Genomic DNA, 17,372 nt, shown 5'->3' with positions numbered 1-17,372 from the left:
GGTGCTCGGATGGCAGAGGAAGCATCCCTCTGTGCAGACAGTGGTAACAGATGCTGGGGTGTGCATTCCTTTATCCAGGACAGCTAGACATTGCATCTCTTTTCTGCTTTAAGAGGTCAGCAAGACAGGTTTTTCTCTGCTTTCCTAAAAAGGACAGTGCTGTTGCGTACTATTTTGAACAGGACAGGAGAAATGCTCCCCTTTCTCTCTGTTGCAGTACCTGAATGATAGGAAATGCAGAAGTGCCTGCTCATCCCCAGACTGGTTGAAAGCCAACTTGCAATTGAGATTCTCTATTCCTCCTCTCTGTTGCATAGCTGAAGGCCTTCAACTCCAATGCTGAACCTGCCATCCTTCCGGGAAGGGAATGACTCTTGTCTGACATTTGTAAGCTACCTTGAGTTTCTGAGCTGGATGTACCTATCTCCCAAAGCCGATCCCACAGACATTCATCACACAAATGAAGACAGTAGGTCAAGCAAGGGTTTGTCATATTTTAATGACGTTGATCTTTGGTGTTTCCCTCGTTAGCATTCACACTCTCCCCGTCCTTCCTCCACAAACCTGCTAGGGATGGAGAGTTACAAACGAAAAGGAAAATCACATCTGAGACTAAAAACAGAATATCAGAGCCTTGATTTCTCCACTAGAAACTACATGTACAAGGTCAAGATTTCACATGCAACACCTTACATCACAGACCCATACCTCACACCCTGGCCTGGAGCTCAAAGACATTTCCTGCCCTCTACCAAGGAGGTGCAGCTCAGTCCTGGCACCATGAAACCACTGGGATGGCTCATTCATATTAATGTTGGCACAGCTTAGAATATCCTTGCGTGAACTGCAACCTGATTGGAGAGCAGTAACCCCTATCCCTCTACTCATCTATATAGCAGCTCTGTTTAGGTTCCTGACAAGTACTAGCCTAATTCTAAGAAGGAAAGATCCCCGCTCGTAAGCAGTTCCTGAGCCATGCAGGTTTTGATGAATCCCAGCTCTTCCTAGAAAAGACCACAGCACAGGACTGTGTCCCGGAAGACTCCTCTGCTCCAGCAACAGCACTGGAGCACCACACCCAGGTTTGTACAGGAGGGCTGTCAGTCTTCAGAAGGATGCTGCAGGCCCATTTCCCTTCACTCTGCTGATCAGCCTGTATACGCATAAAAGGGCAGGAAAGAGGAAAGGGAAGAAGCATGACAAAGAATGACACTGACCAAACTGCAGGGTTGAGCTCAGCAGATCCCACACGACTTCAAAATCTGCATGGGGTGCAGCCAGTATTGTTTATATTCCTGTTTATATTCAGCAGCGGGAATGTTGGAAATTAAGATAGTATGCTTTCTTGCCCATGGCTTCCTTGCAGTTCTTGTCTGTTACCACTCACCCAGGACATAGAAACCCTCTGAACTACTAACATCCTGTCGGAGCCACACGTCCCTTCTCTTCCAGCTTCTGGCCAGCTGTGAGGTACAGGTCTCTGCTGAGCAGTACAAGGGTAGCACCAACACACAACTCATCTCTACCTGTTCCGTGACTCCCCACTGGTGCTGTCATTACTATAGAAGTTGGTACTGTCAGGAAGATGGTTATTATTAGTTAGGTCACTGTATTCGATTGGTCCCTCAGTGTCCATGGAGGACTGGACCTGCTCCGGCAGGTCCAGATCACCAGTGTCTTGTCCTTCACTCTCGCCAGAGGATGTCCGCGGGCTCAGGCCATGCTCCGACAGCTGCATAGACTCTGAAAGGATCCGTCCCTCCAGCTCAGCTGCCAGCTGCTGTGAGGTGGACTGATGTGCTGATGTGCCCTCAGCGCCAGTGGACTCTGCACCAGTCTGAGAGCTGCGGTGGATCCGGTGACTCACGATGATGTTGTTGCCAAAGCCACCCATGGACGCCATGGTGGTGCTCTGCTCCCGCTGGACCACAGCAGTCATGCCTCCTTCTGCCATCAGCCTTTGTATCCTGCTCAGGGCATCCTCCCCACTGGTCCCATATTCTGGACCTTCACCTGAAAAGAGAGAGCAAAAGAAACTTTGGTGTACCAGGCAGACTAAAACACCAAGAAAACGCATGCTCTGGGATGCTGAATAACGGGGCACGTGCTGGGACAGAAAACAGGCTTTGCTCCAGACGAATCCCAGTATTTCATTTCTGTAACTTTCACTGAAATGCCAAACAAATGCAGTGCACTCTGTCAAGAAGTCCAGTGTGTAGGTTTCCGCTCTCCTCAACAGATATCTTTCGAGGAACATCTCTTAAGGTCTTTGTCTATTCTTCCTCAGACTTCCCTTCATAATTTGGCTGCGCCGAGCTCTGAGGGAACCACTGTCAGATGCCTTGGCTGCTGAAGATCACCTCTGAAGAAGAAAATCTCTCAGAAAAATAGCCTGTGTAGGAGATTAAACCCCACAGCAGGAACATCCAAGCCCAGTTTCTGTTTTTCACCATTCTCCTTTTGCTACAAACCTTAAGCAGACTGTCTGGGGAAAACAATCTGTAATCATAAACTGCCAGAATTACTCCACAGTGGGATCCTGACGATTCTTATTAAAGAGATAAATCTCACTCCCAGCTCCACGAAGCTATCACAGTGCTGATTAGAGGAGGAGAAAACCACGAGCTCTCCTGGCACCAAAGAAATCAACACAAATGTCAACAAGGCTAAGATGTAGGCTGAAGTTAAAACACAACAAAAAACAAAATGCCACATTGACTAGGAAGACAAAGCACCTGGGACTGTGGGATAGAGATCATATCTCCAGTATGGGAGCTGGGATTTTCAGCACAGACAACACCATGCTGCTGTAGATGTTATTTTTTGTGGAAAAAACAAGATGGTTAAAGCTGTTAACATTTATGCAGTCAGTTGTTGACAGCTTACTCCCTTTCTTCTCTGTCTCAGTGGTATTTGCATCAAATACCATTGACTTCCTCCACCACAGAGTATACCTAATTTCTTCAAGCAAGCCTGCTGACATACTGCCCTGCTGTAGAAACACAGCAGATATTAAAGGCAAGCTTAATTCTCACAAGCAGAATAAGTCCTTTTCTGCTAGGAATGTAGTAAGCCTGCTATACCAACCATGCATACAGCAATTACATAGCTCCTTGATTAGAGCATTAGGAGACCACGGAGATACCAGTAATCACAAGAGAATTTGGAGCACAGCCCAGAGGACTGTGCAAGAACACCGACAGCGCAGAGCACGGCCAATAACTGCAGCAAAGAAATCCTGTCCAGGATGTGGGTGATGCATGAGTTAGGAACCAGACTGACCAGCATAAGCAAGACCAAGAACAGAAGAAGGAAGGACTGGAAGGACTGGAAACTTCAGTGCGAAAAAATGAATGCCAGGTAACACTGGAACAACAATCTTGAGCAGGAGTAAGTGGAAGTTTTGAGAAACATGGTTTTGAATTCAATCACTGCTGCTTCCTTCTGGGGACACAGTCATAAGCACTTCATTACCAACCATCTGGTCAGGCCAGACAGGATGCTTGAGAAAGCCAAGATGTACAACGTGGTTGAGAGGAGTGCCAGCCCACCCTACCTACACAAGCCCTGGAACAGCAGGTACTGTGCTCTTGACAGATCGCTTGCTATAAACTGGCCCATGCAGGAGTGCTGGAACTGCAAATCAGCCAGGATCCCCAGCCGACACTCCGTAACGTTACAAACACATGCTTCACAAGAGGAGTCTTTGCATGCAGCGCACACCGCAGCATCTCCTGCTGTTCCCATCCCTTAATTATTACATGTTACGGCTGAACTGCCTGTTGAGGCACATGCCTGCTCAGAGAATAGGCCAGGGCTGATGCCACAGCAGTAATCAGAAAGTTAGAAGTCTTCAGGTAACAAGAACTGAGACACAGTCTGCTGGAAATGTCAGAAAGACAGACTATCAAAGGCCAGAAGTCAACTTTCCCATTCAAGTGGCCAAGAAGCATCTCTACTCTGGGAGTTAGGGAGTTGTCCTCCCCTCCCACTCTCCTCAGGTTTCAATTTCAGTTGACTGGATCAGAGCAGAGCTTCCTGAGCAGTGTGCCTTGTGTTGAGCTACAGCACAGATTCACATAACAGCCTATTTCTACTGTCTGGTGACTCCCACACATGTTCTTCACCATGCTGCCAAGGAAGGCCAGACTAGTTCTCCATGCAAGACAAACAAGCTAACTTCCATTTAGTGGACATTCAGGCTACGTAATCAAGCTATGTATTCAGGCCCTTACCCAAAACAACAAATGCCCTCAACCAAACCTGAGGTCGCCAGAAATTCCAGCTTCCTGTAGTGGTTAAGCTCCACTACTTATCCAACAGCTGAGTAAAATCTGGACTGAGAGAAATCCTGTTCTGGTGACACCTTTTTCAGACTCCACAGGTTTTAAGCATAACCAAAGCTCCTGCAGGAGCAGTAAGCCACGACTGCATATCTTATTCTTCATCCAGAGAAAGCAATTCCTCAATGCTCAAAAATTTCCTCAAATGCTCAAAACTACATTCTGATCTCCCAAGTCCTGTGAAATCCTTTACCCTAAGGATAAAGGAAAAAACTCTCAGAGTATTGAAGACAAAATCCAGAAGACTGAGCTAACTGGTTCCAGAAACAGCCACCAGTGTGTGGAGTAGGTAGGTGTAAGACCTGGCAATTTCTTTTCTACCTCAGCTGTCCCTGGGTCAGAATCCATCAAAAGGCAGGGAGTAATCCCAAAAGGGTCCATTCACTTCTGGATAAAGACACACAGATTCTGTGTCTGACAGTACGGAGAAGCAACACTCTGTTCCCTTACAGTAATAAGCCATTCCCACAAACCTTTTCTACTCCTAACCAAAGTGACTTTTCCAGAGTTCCAAACCCCCATCAATCCTACTAATTACACACTGAAAATCACTCTTGAGAGTAATTATCCCAAGAATTATCCCAAGATTTCTGTCACTCTGGGTGATTGGCTCCTATAGTTAACAAAATAAGGATACGGCCAAGCTAATACTGTCTGCTGAAGCCCTCCACCACACTGCTCCAGTAGGATGAATTTGTTACAGAAGACTACAAAGGCAAACTGCTTGGCAATCTGTCAATGTAGGTGGGCTTAAGGAACATTTCTGCTCTTAAAGGAAGTGGAACCTGACATAAATACAGGGAGTACAACTAATTTACTTGTGGACATGGAGAACGCAACACCTGACAGAACAAATCCCACAGAGGCGATCGGGCTCATCTGTTGCCATGCAATACACCAATATCTCTTCAATTTTTCCTATTTTCAGCTTTTCTCTTTCTAAACTCAAGCAGTAGCTAGCTATGCCTGCAAACAAAGCTATAAAATTAGCACTGTGTTAGTACTGCAGAGATACCTAAGTCTTCAGAGTACATGGAACAAGAGCTCTGAGGTGTGAGCTGACCCACTAATTCAGATGCTCAAAGATAAAAATAACAGCATTTTAAAATTAATTCATGTATTGCAGAAGGAGAGGAAAGGGAGGGTCACAGCTCTGCCTAACCAGCTACGAATAATGGCATCTCCCTTAGTGCCAGAAGAAATACTACCAGTTACTTTCCTTTCCAACCTGCTCAGAAGCATGCTCACACTCCCTGTCTGAGGTGGCTAATTCAAACAGAAAAGGCACAGCTGCTTTGACTCATAACCAATTTCTTAACAATAACTTACCTTGGTGATTGGAAGACTGAAACTTATTTTTCTAATTAGAGTTTAAAAATTGCTCTATAATTTAATCCCAAGAGAATCAGGTACTTGAAGTACTTAGCACTGTAAAGGCTTGCACAGTACCTGAAGACTATTTTTTTCACAGAGCATTTTTCAGAGGGCTTTAAAGAGAAAGTGAACTTTGCGGTTCTGTCAGGCACACGACATACACTGTACAGATCTGCAATCCTATAGGACACGTTACATTTTACAGATGGGCAGGCAGATGAAAGGTTAAGGGACCTGCCCACGTTTCTGCCTGGAGAATGAGAGGCAGATCTGGAAATAGAGCCCTGGTGCTCCGGTTCCCACACTGATCACAAAAAGTCACATCACATATGATAACAGCATGGCAGAAACGTGTTCAGCTAATGCAAAACAGTATGTTTCTTCACAGCACACGTGAGGCTCAGCTGCTATCAGGGTATTCCTGCCCATGCCGTCCCTCAGCACATGTTCCTAATGTCTCAGATTAAAAGTATTACGCTGCATTTAGGCACACTGACTGTGCTCGTAACTGCAGCTTAGGCAACCTCGGGATGCTCTGTTTATACCAGAAAAGTTCCATGTGCGTGTGACATCCATTTGCTATCAGTTTAAGCAGGATGAAGCCCTTAAAGCACCTGCTGCAGCCTCTGACAGAAGTTGGACGGGATGGAACGGTATACTGGCCAGTGAATTTAACCTACTGAAATACATTAAAAAAAACCAAAAACCTTATATTGCATGAAAGCAGTCAACACATTCCTCCTTCAGAGACAGGCAAAGTAGCAATCCACTGACAGCAAACCTTCTGATAGCTGCAATTTCGGCTCATAACTGGAGCCTACTAGTACAGTGAGCATTTAGCTAGCTGAATTTTAAGCCCCAGAGACAACAGAGATGAAAGGAATTGAGATGACAATTGCCACTTGGGCACACAACCAGACAAGTTTCCTGCAGCACCTCTTCCATGGCTCCAGCTGCTGGCAGCCACGGCTGCTCACACCACTCTCCACACGTTCAGCAGCCTGAACAAGTGTCAGCCACAGCTTGACACAATCTGGATTGGGAATTACATTTTCTAAAGGTTAAACAGAGGTCATTAACACTCATAAAGAATCTTGCTGATTTTTGAGTGAAATTTTATTTGCCAGTTGAATACAGAGCCTTTCCTCATTGTGCCCATTTGCAAGGGCAAATGTTTATATCATGCCCCAAAAGACTGTGTTTAATTAAGAATGCCTCCAAGTTACAACTCTATCACAATTTCCAATATGTCTGTCAGCTTAAAAGAAAGCAGGAGAACAGCTGAAACACTGTTCTCGGCATTTCTCAGTACCTCTCCTAGTTTTTCTCCTAAATGTATCTTATCTTGGTTCAAGTGTGGCTGGCGAGCAGAGCTCACAAGGCAGCTATCAACTGCTGAAAAACAAAGCCATACAGACATTAGAGGGATTCACTTCTAATAAAGTCATCACATACTCATTCCTCCAAAGGAGGTAGAAAGATAATCAGAACAGCAAAGTCCCCGCAGAGCTTTGCATGAGAAAAGGAAACTATTTATACCACCACAGAGCTTAATTAGATTTCTGATGCAATTCTGCATACTTTTTTTTTTTTTTTTTTTTTTTTTGTACAGTAAGCACATATCTGCAAGAAATGCCCTGATCTAGAATTCCCCACAACAGCAGAGCTCATATGACATAAGACAGAACCTCACTCCTGGGGGTAGCACTTTTCTCTTTTAATTTTTTGGGGAAATGTTCCGAGATTTTTGTTTTGTGGTTGTTTTTTTTTTCTTTTCTTGTGACGAGGTGATAGCTAAAACATTCCTTTACATTACTCAGAATCACATCTGCTTTATCCATTTTGCTGTTGATAATACTGCTAAGCCCTTACACAGTGATTTACATCTTCAAAGCCCCATACAAAACACTAATTAATCTTCGCAGCCCCTCGTGTGCTGTATGGGAAGATTTATTCCCATTTGGTAGACGATTAATATTTTGCCCTAGGTTGCACACCAAGTTAATGGTAGAACACATCCCCCCCCCCCCTATCCCCCCCCTTTGAATGTCCCTGACATCTAGATCCTGATAACAGGAAACCTTGTTTGTCTTTCGACAGACAAATAGTTACGGTAGATACAATGGGCAAATTTAACCATTAGAAAAGAAGCACAGCACCCAGTCTGACCTGCTTGAATGCACTGGGTGAATATCACAAGAGTTTATGATGCTAGAATAACAGTAACCTTAATGCCACAGCAAGATCAGCAGGGCTCAAGCTGTACATGTATTTTGCAACTTGCAGAAGATCAGATCAACTACATAGCATGAACACCGGAACTGTCACCAGCGCATCCATCCACACTGGGAATGTTCTGAGAATCCATATACTAGAAAGGAGAGCGGACAGCCCATTTTGCAGGTGAAGCCACTTGTGTAAGAGCACACAGTTTCAGTCAGAGATCACACCAGATGTGGAAACTGTGAATCTTCTTTCAAGCAAGAGACAGACAACAAGAAGTCTCTGCCCTTGGCTTGCTTTCTTACACTCCTTTTCTTATGAATGCTCCATGTTTCACTTCATTACAGAGAAACTCTGCCCACAACACTAGTAAGGGACAACTCTTTCCCACCTCACTAATGTCTACTTACAAGCCATACTCAGATCTGAAAATGGAAAGGTTATAGAGAATGAAGAAGGGAAACCTGTAGATGATTGCAGAACAGCAGTGGGAGGAAATATTTAAGTTCTCTGTTTTAACAGAACAGAAAGAGGCCCCCACACCTGCAACATCAGCCATCACTGCACTGATGCAAGAAGCTCCCAGAGCTGCTGCACACTGTGCCCCGTTCTTCATCTGCATCTCACATTCAGTGGAAGGAACAGTTCCCATAAGCTCAACATTTGTCCACACGTTCTGTGTTCCAGTCAAATTCACATGCCCTCAACTGCATTAATGTTCTAGAGAAGTGAATCCTAGTTCTGTTGAGATTAGCAGATAGGAAACAACACAGATCAATAATTTGCAATTCGACGTTAAACAGAAGAGCCGATATCAGAGAAACACAAAATCTTATCACGCATGCTGGATGCTGCAGAGTGGGAATTGTGGAAGAGTTGCATGCCAAAAGGCATATTCCACCATGTCAGAGCACAAAGCGTACAGATACGGATGTCATGGGGCTGCTTTCCACAGCCAAATGGGTTATCATGAACTTTCAAAATTGCCCCTTTAATTTTCTCTGCCTTTCCCACATACACACAGTTCAATGCCAAGGTTTCAGAGTTGGACTCAAATGCAATGGCTCAGTACATAGACAGGAAGCCTGGACAAAATTACTATGCTTTCGAATTATCAGTGATTTGTTATCATAAAGAAACTGCGCATCAGCTGCTCAAAGCTCTTTATATGCTGATAATTTCTCCCACACTGGGAAACATTAGAGATGTTTTCCAGTAGCTGAGCTGGACATTCATCACAGCCTTCATCAATCAGACTAAGCAGAATACTCATATCTGCCTTTGTGAGAATTAATTTACAGTATATTTTATTTGTATTCCGAGGCTGAGCTTGTGAAGCTTGCATGGGTTTCAGGTGCAGAAGTTGATGGACCAACTGCTAAGGATGAAACTCAGCAGTTTGCAGTCCTACTGACGGTTACAGTATAGAGTATTTGTGAAGAGTGATGTCAGTACAGCTAGCTTTTCTTGAGATTACTATGTCTTTGTAAAACTGATTTTGCCCTGTGAAAGCATATGAAAAAGACTTTTCTATTCGTATGGGCAGAGACAAACTGCCATGATCATCTTGGCCTGGCTACAAGTAAATTAGGCTGGAGAAATCTTTGCTGAAGAGATGCAGAAGTGTAAAAACGCATCATGGGATATGGAATCTATACGGAAACTCCTCACCCGTGAGATAAGTTCTGTCAAACAAGTAAGCTTCTCACCTTCCCCAGTCCCTGCAGAGGTGGATTCCTGCTCCTGTACCTCCCTCTCTGTCTGAGTCTCGGCATTTTGCAGCTGAGGCGCCAAGGTCTGGGTACCCTGTGAAGTCACAGAGGTAGGGGGGTTTCGTGGTTGTAGACCTATGGCATTCATCAGGCCCATGTCCCTATCTGTCCTCCATGTGGCTCTGCTGGTTCTGAAAAGAGAGAAAAACAAATATGATTGTAAGATTGGAGACAATACATCCCAGCAAGATGGAAGCATTCACCTGAGCCTCTTCCTGTCTCCACTCCAATCAGGCAGCTTCCAGCCACTGCACAGGCTGGGCCTGGAATGAATGGTCATCTGCACTTAAAGACAGACACACCTCTCCAACCTCAGCTGGCTGGTCTCTTGAGTTTTAGGCTAAGAGAGTCTTTCAGTCTACTCACCCACAGAAGCAGCGTTTCTGTATCCCTGAAGTACCACCGCCTGCAGAACTACCTGCTCTCAGGGTCACCAAGTTCAGTTGGCAACACAAATGCAGCACAGGACCATAAACACACATATCACCTCTCTCTGAAGCAGGGCAGTTTCTTCTCCTGAGGATACAGCCTGTATCCTTTCCCTCATCTGGACCTCCTAGTTTGTCAGCATCACACATGAATGCTCCCTGGCAGGCATTTCTGCTTGTTCCAGTCAGACAAGAGAAATTCTCTGTTCTCCAAAGCAAATAACAGGAACCGCCTCAAGGCTCATTAGCTTCTCAGAGACAAACAGTTGAAGTATATTCAGCTACAAAAGCTGGATATTGGTAATGCTTGGATGCTCTTTCCAAAACTGACCTCTGGCTGTAAGTGCTGGGAATAGTAAAGAGTTTCTAGGAAAGCCTGCCTCATTCACAGTCAACATTCTTTCATAAGGTTTTGAAACCTGTTTTGCTTTTCTTACCCTCTCTCAGGAGCTTGTTCATTCTCAAGCAATATTTCTGTCTCTGATTCTTGAATCCCCTAAAGAGGGAATGAAGCTCCCACCTTTCAGGCTGCTCCTTAGCCCATCACACAAGACTGATATACACTGTCAAAAAAAAATGCAAGTAGCGGCAATATCCACTCATGGCAGACAGAGAATCTATACTGTTAATTGTTCATCTTCTGTCAGACAAAGGCTGTAGGACAGTACAGACACCAGCTCATAACTTGCTTGAGATCTTGAAGCTCATAGTTCAGAAACAAGACTGCAACACTCTTGTCAAGAACAACGAGCTTAAGAAGAAGCGCTTTTCACTGGAGAAAAAGCACGATACTGCACTACCATCTTTGTGTTTAGGATAACTAAACACATGTGCGCATCATTAGGTAGACTGGATGAAGCAGCCAACAGGATTCTAATGGGATTTAGCTTTATTTTTAGAGTTCAGTCCTCACAAACAACTGTCCCAAGACTAGAAACCAAAAGGATGAAAATCAATCACAGAGACCACCCAATGGATTTGCACTCAGCTCTATGAACACTACGTTGTTCAGTTATCCTCCAAAGGCACCTTTAACTTAGCATAGCATCTTTGATGCTTGAAGCTCTACATGTTCCTCCTACAGCCTCCTCAAGGATATTACCAAGGCAATGGCTGACACACGTACTTCACTATCTCTGGCAGCACTCTTGGGCGTCTCACTTTCTAGAAGCATCCCAAGTGGCCTAACACATAGTGTGAAAGGAACAAAAATTCTGTCTTTAAAGCAGGTGCAAAGGGAACAAATGGGAAAAAGTGATGCTGTCAAATGTAATGAAGCCAGTAGAAAGGGTCAGCTTGCTCTCACCCATGCCCAGGAAACTCACCCAGGCCTCTCAGTGCTCCTGCTGCTGGAATGCACAGTGAAGACATTCTCATTCTGCTGGTCCCAGTGGTATTCAACTCCAGAGTTTAAGGCCCTTGAAACATCAAAGAAAAAATTATTAGTATGACAGGATGCTGTTTCAGCAAGCATGCATTACATCACCAGAACATGAAAGACAGTGCTGATTCCTGTTCCACAGAGAATGCAGGTCTAGTTCAGTTCATGTTTTCATTACAGGGGTTCATCATCAGTTGCAAACGCTGAGTATTGTATTACCCAGATAGCTCTGGAACATCCCATTCATTTCAATTCAATATTAGCACTGAAGCACAGCAATATGAGCAGAGAGATTTTCAGGAAATGAAGACATACAACTGTGTATAAAATCAGGTTACCATACCTCCAAGTGACTAAACAAAGAATTGGAATGGGAAGACCAGCTCTCTTTGTGGTGTCTGCCAGTGTTTCCTGCTCTAGGTAATGCTAAGTAAAACACTGCTCTATATTTGACAATTAGTTTCTTTGTTGGTTCTCATTCTTTCTACCTATAAATAAATCCCTATGCAGCTTTCTCACTGATGGTCACTGCAGAGCAAGAACAGAGTCAGAGGAAATTTTGGTAAGTTTCCACAAAAGTGTTTGTGCTGGATCAACTATATCTGTGCCGGAAAAGTCCAAAACTCGAATTTTACAGTGAATGTTACTAAGTTTAGCAAAACAGCAATGCTCCAACAAAGTTTCACAGTGCACTGTCTAAGAGGATACGTAAATCCAGGACCGATTAATCACCTCACAGGAACAAGCAAGGTCAACAATGTATTGTTATTCACCACTGCGCTGCTGAAGACGCTAAGCTGTTGTAGCCATGATGCTCTAAGTATATCTCCTACAATTTCTGAGGGCCAGCAGCAATTCAACAGAAAGAGGATAACAGTGAATTCCAACTTACTCCATACCACACAGAAATAAGAGCCCTTCTAGTCACTTAAGAGCATCCACCTACAGAATGGACGTTCTTAAGCATCCATCTTTACATTACAGTATCCACCTCAGAGCATTCTCCTACAGGATCAAAGCAAGTGACTATAGGGTTTGACATAGTCAGTCTAGAAGCCCTGCCCACATACAGTACCGGAGCATGGACAAGACTGTAGTTATTTGAAGCCTGGGATAACAGAAGGAACATTAATATAAGCCTAAGGATCATATGTCACACTCTGTAAGCCTATTCCATTCACAGGATCGATGATGTGGCAAAAGGACCTTGATCTGGAGAAAAAGAAGAGAAGGAAGTCCTGCAAAGACAGAAGGGAACTGCATCTGAAGAGAGGGATACAGATCAATCCTGAGGTAGTCTGACAGCATTCACCCAGTCTGCAAGAAGGATAGAGGACATGTTGTTGGTAGCTGAGTATGGCTGAGGCATAAACATAAATACAGTGTTTACGTGTATATATGAAAACACACATCCTCCGTAATGAGATGCCTCAGCAGAACTGTGGTAAGACTCCGGTTCAGAAGAGGGAAGGATGCTGCAGGTCAAGTGTGCTGCATGGCTGCACGGCTAAGCTGTGCCTACTGGAGGCCTGGGGCATGGCTGCTGGGTGACAGCACCTCAGGTTGGGGCCGAGGGCAAAAGCTGGAGAAAATGAGGTCAATAGAACCATGCGCAGAGTCTACAGAAGTGATCACTACAGGTTTTTTGCTGAGCTAGCCCTGCACTGTATTATATCCCATGAAAGCAGCTGACATGGAGATGCTAATTTACAAAGACTTCAGAGTTTACTGACAGATGACAACCTACCACTACATACCTGCCAGTCCCTCTCTGGCTGTTTCATCCTTTGTACACTGAAACCTAACTGTCACACTCTGTTGCCTACAAAGCAACACTCCGTGCGTAAGGGAGACTTTCTAACTTGGTAGTGAAATTTTCCGGAAAAAAATAACCTCCTTAGCATTTGCAGCTGTTATAAAATAGAGCCAAACTGGCCCATGCTCTTCTAACTCTCTCTTCACACTTCCATACTTTCCAAAGTACAGGCATGGTCGCCACAGCCACCTATATGACAGGTATTCCTCACCTGTGTTCTGTGCAAACGACTTGTTTTCGTCAGTTTCCACTTGCAGAAACCAGAAGATTGCAAAATCTTTCCCAGTGCAAACCATGAACTGGCAATCCTGCATTTCTCTCCTTCCCCCAAACACCCAAGAGCTGTACTATACGGAAAGCTCAGCACACATACACATTTGAGTGATTCATCTTAATTCTACGGAAGCATCATGATACCAGCATCATGCTGACACACAATGCAGGAGTAAATGCTCCCGTCCGTTCTCCCACCCATTCTGCAGAAGCTCACTGCTGTACAGTCAGGATCTTCGATAGGAAATCCCAGTTCAACGCCATGCTGTCAATTCACACCTTTCTCTGGACAGTGAAATCAATAGCCATTCCGCTGAAAACATGACTTTGCACACTGCTTTTAAATGCTGCCATTTATCAACTATGTTTCACTGCCAAGAACCTATTAGCTGCTCATTTACTGTCAGAGAACCAAGAACTTTGCTTTCCTTTTGCAGGAGGAAGGCCTGTGGCAGCTTGTGCTGCTGCCTTTGCTGACTCTGACATTTAAGCCAAGGTCACAAGATTTGATCATGATGGGAATTCAGCAGCCTTACCACCACTTTAACCTGGCTCTTTAGCCAGGACTAAGCATGTCTACCAGTAAGGCCAGAAAACTGGCTCACAAAAGGCAGTGGGCACTTCTCCTACAGCAGTAAGCATCCTCACTGCTCATCTTCAGCATTTTAGTTCCACCAGGGCCAACCAAACAACTCACTCTTTCCCAACTCCACCTCTTATAACAGACTTCCAGGCGTAAAGCATGATCTTTGTTTCCTTTTGCAAGCATGTACACCTCTCTGATGTGGAATTCACAGCTATAAGGCAGGTATCCACCTTACAGCCTTAGGACGATTGTTTGAGACTTATGCAAAGGATTCTTCAGATTGCATCAAGACACAGCGGAGAAAGCAAATGCCTGAACCTACTAGAGGGAGTCAGTTGGGCAGTATCATTTATTCAAAGATCACCACCTCATGATTAGCAAATGTTTCATCAAGGAAATGCCACTATTTAATGGGTTAAGTGACAGTTTTGTGACCGTGTCTGCATTAGAAAATTGATCAGATATTTGCGCCTTATACCAACTTATGCACGTAAGACGTGACAACCACAATTACTTTGGTTTAAAACAGATTTTGAATTACACTTAAAGATTTGCACTGGTTTAACCACACCTATTTAAAACAGTACAGTCTCCCTTGGCAGAAAAACTAAAGGGTTTTTTTACGCCCTTTGCAAAACATTGCTTGATTTTTGTAAATTAGCAAGCCTTTTGCAGCACGTTTCCCAGGAGATTTGCAAATCAAGGCTTGACTATTCATTTCACAGAAGAGGAGCTTACATTGGAGAAATGAATATTTTTCAGGAAGCATTTAGTGTTTGCTCCATCAAACTCCAGGCATGGAAATGCTGGAAGCCCTTTACATTTTCCAGGGCATGAGGTAGAAGCTCTGTGTAGCATGGAGCATGTTGCCACTTGGATGTGGACGCAGTAAGGAGGACATTCATTGCCGAAGGCTTCTGGGTGAAAAATTGCAATTCTCCACACTGTGTCAGTCATGGACAGTGAAGACCATTTAGTCAAGTTCTTATTTTTTTTCTTTTTATGGCTGTCTCTAAGCCCTCACTGGAAATTTCCATTAGCTTTGTCAGACACAGAGCTGCTCTCTGACAGGCTTTCCCAGCAGAGCAAGCCTCTGTCCAGCTCATGTTATTAACGAGCTTGAAGAAGATGAAGGGCACAGACTTGCAATGCTTTGCTGTGAGCTGAATAAGGACTCTGAGTGGAGCCTAAGTACCAAGTAGCGACAACTGCAGTAACACAGCCCCTCCTCCGGCACTGAGCTCATGCACAATCCCCTGAAGAACCTAGAATCAAACTCCAGGAGTTAATGATGAAAGTACTCACATGTAATGAGAAAGAAAAGATGAAACACTACTTATTGCACTGTCCTAAGCAGTATTTGAAGAGTAAACTGATGGAGCAGCGGTCAGCACAGACTGACAGACATTTGCATAATGGCCCAGCTGGTATATCCAAAATCAGGGGTTGAAGAGGAGGAGGATTAGGACAAAGGTTCTTCAATTCTACCGTAATAAAGCTCAGCATCAAGATGGCAAAACAAAGAAATCATTTGCAAGTACGTTACGGATGTCCAGAAAGGCAGAAATAATATTTGCTTACTGTTTTTTCACTTGAGTCATCCCCAGTATTGAAGAATGTACCAACAATGGCCAAGTTCATTTCTCTCCTCCAGATCCTGCCACATAGAAAGACTCAACAATAACAAATTTGTTTGCTACAATTTCTGATTAAGACACTGCTGTCTGCAATCCCTCCCTACACAAAGAAGTATCAGTACAAACCCATTTCTGTCATGTAAGCTTCTGGCAAGCCCAGTATGGGACAGACATACTGCACTGCAAAGCACTGCAGCACATAGCCAGGTGAATATCTGATTTTCATGCTGCCAATGCTCATTTCCTCTAAGTTACTCTTTAAAGCCATTTTCTCAAATATACTGCCCATTCAAGATCATTAAGAGCCAGCTTATTTTACAGAGGATTTTAATTCCCCATGATGCACTTTCCTCCCTTTGCTTAAACTTGTTAACTCTTAGTGCATTCAAACCACGTCAAACAAATATAGGGGAAGTCACAGAGAGCAAGGTGATACTGTGTCAGGAACAGGAATCCATTGTTCTCACTCAGGAAAGAAGAATCAGTGTGTGGCATTCCATGCAATGCAATGCCTGGACAGATTCCAAATGCATCCCTGTCAGTAGCTCATTATCTCTTCCTCCAGCGTGTGCTGATCAGCACAGCAAGCCCCATCCCTGGCTCTCATGATTAGCCAAGCAACGTTACTGTCAGTACAAGGCAAAGTTTGGCACTCTCAGCAGTTGCCTGGGTAGGCAAACAATCATTTCTAACATCTTACTTCATAAATATTTAGCTTTCTGTACAGGCAATGAACCATGTGCAAAAGCAGATCCAAGAGAAAACTGGCTGCAGTGCAAACTGTATGGAATCAGTATAGGAGTTCTGGAGCAGCACTGCTGGGCAGTAGTTCCCTTTGATCAAGGTTGCAGCTTCACTGGCACCTCCTACTTCAGAGCACAGCCGCAGAGCACAGTCCATGTATGATTAGCCAGGGACGAGCAGGAGACTGAATACAGAAATGTCTAACAAGGTAAGTTACAGAACACAAGGGCTGCAGTTTAAGAACCATGGGTATTTAAGTAGCATATGAAATTATCCTATTGATCACATCCAGGAAAGCAAAGAAAAGGTCATCTCTTCCCTACAGGTAGCAGCAGGTGTATTTTGACTGTGTGGATCCCTACATACGTCCTGCTAGTTTTCCAGCATTCTGCAAGTTCTGCCTACATGGAAAGCAGCAACTACATAAAAACTCATCCTGATACTCAGTAAAATTGCCAAAGGTGCTGCAAAAGCAGGACAGCAAGCAGCTTGGTGCAGCTGGTAGCCATGTGCCTGCTTCAGGGAGGATGCCAACTCAACTTAGAATGCTATACAAGATGACTGGCCCAGTTTATTCAATTGTGAAATTCTATCAGCTATATTAAATACTGGGATTTTTAAGAAGCTCCCTTCAAACTCACACCACTTAAACGAGATCAGCTTACTAATTTGGAGGCACCAGTGCCTAATAACACCTTCCTGTCTCCACAGGGTGAATATGCATGAGCTTGTTCTGCCCACCAGGGGGCAAATAAAACTGGATACAATCCAGGCTCCTCCAGTCAGCAGGTAAGA

At 44.2% G+C, this 17,372-nt stretch overlaps 1 protein-coding gene across 5 annotated transcripts in view; it reads right to left on the bottom strand.

The window, feature by feature from the left end:
• Positions 1-480: 480 nt before the first annotated feature.
• The window catches only part of AMBRA1 (autophagy and beclin 1 regulator 1), a 125,776-nt gene continuing 108,884 nt past the window's right edge, over positions 481-17,372 (bottom strand). For all 5 annotated transcript variants that reach the window (XM_052694775.1, XM_052694778.1, XM_052694780.1 and 2 more), the window contains 3 exons: positions 11,466-11,558; positions 9,650-9,843; positions 481-2,013 (listed from right to left, as the gene is read on the bottom strand). In XM_052694775.1, the coding sequence (XP_052550735.1) occupies positions 1,523-2,013; positions 9,650-9,843; positions 11,466-11,558 (778 nt within the window). In that variant the 3' untranslated portion in view covers positions 481-1,522. The remainder of the gene's footprint in view (positions 2,014-9,649; positions 9,844-11,465; positions 11,559-17,372) is intronic.

This window comes from Tympanuchus pallidicinctus, unplaced genomic scaffold (assembly GCF_026119805.1).
Source record: "Tympanuchus pallidicinctus isolate F22 unplaced genomic scaffold, pur_lepc_1.0 scaffold3, whole genome shotgun sequence".
Taxonomy (NCBI): Eukaryota; Metazoa; Chordata; class Aves; order Galliformes; family Phasianidae; genus Tympanuchus; species Tympanuchus pallidicinctus.
The sequence above is the reverse complement of the archived record's forward strand: the minus strand, read 5'-3'. Positions and strand labels throughout refer to the sequence as shown.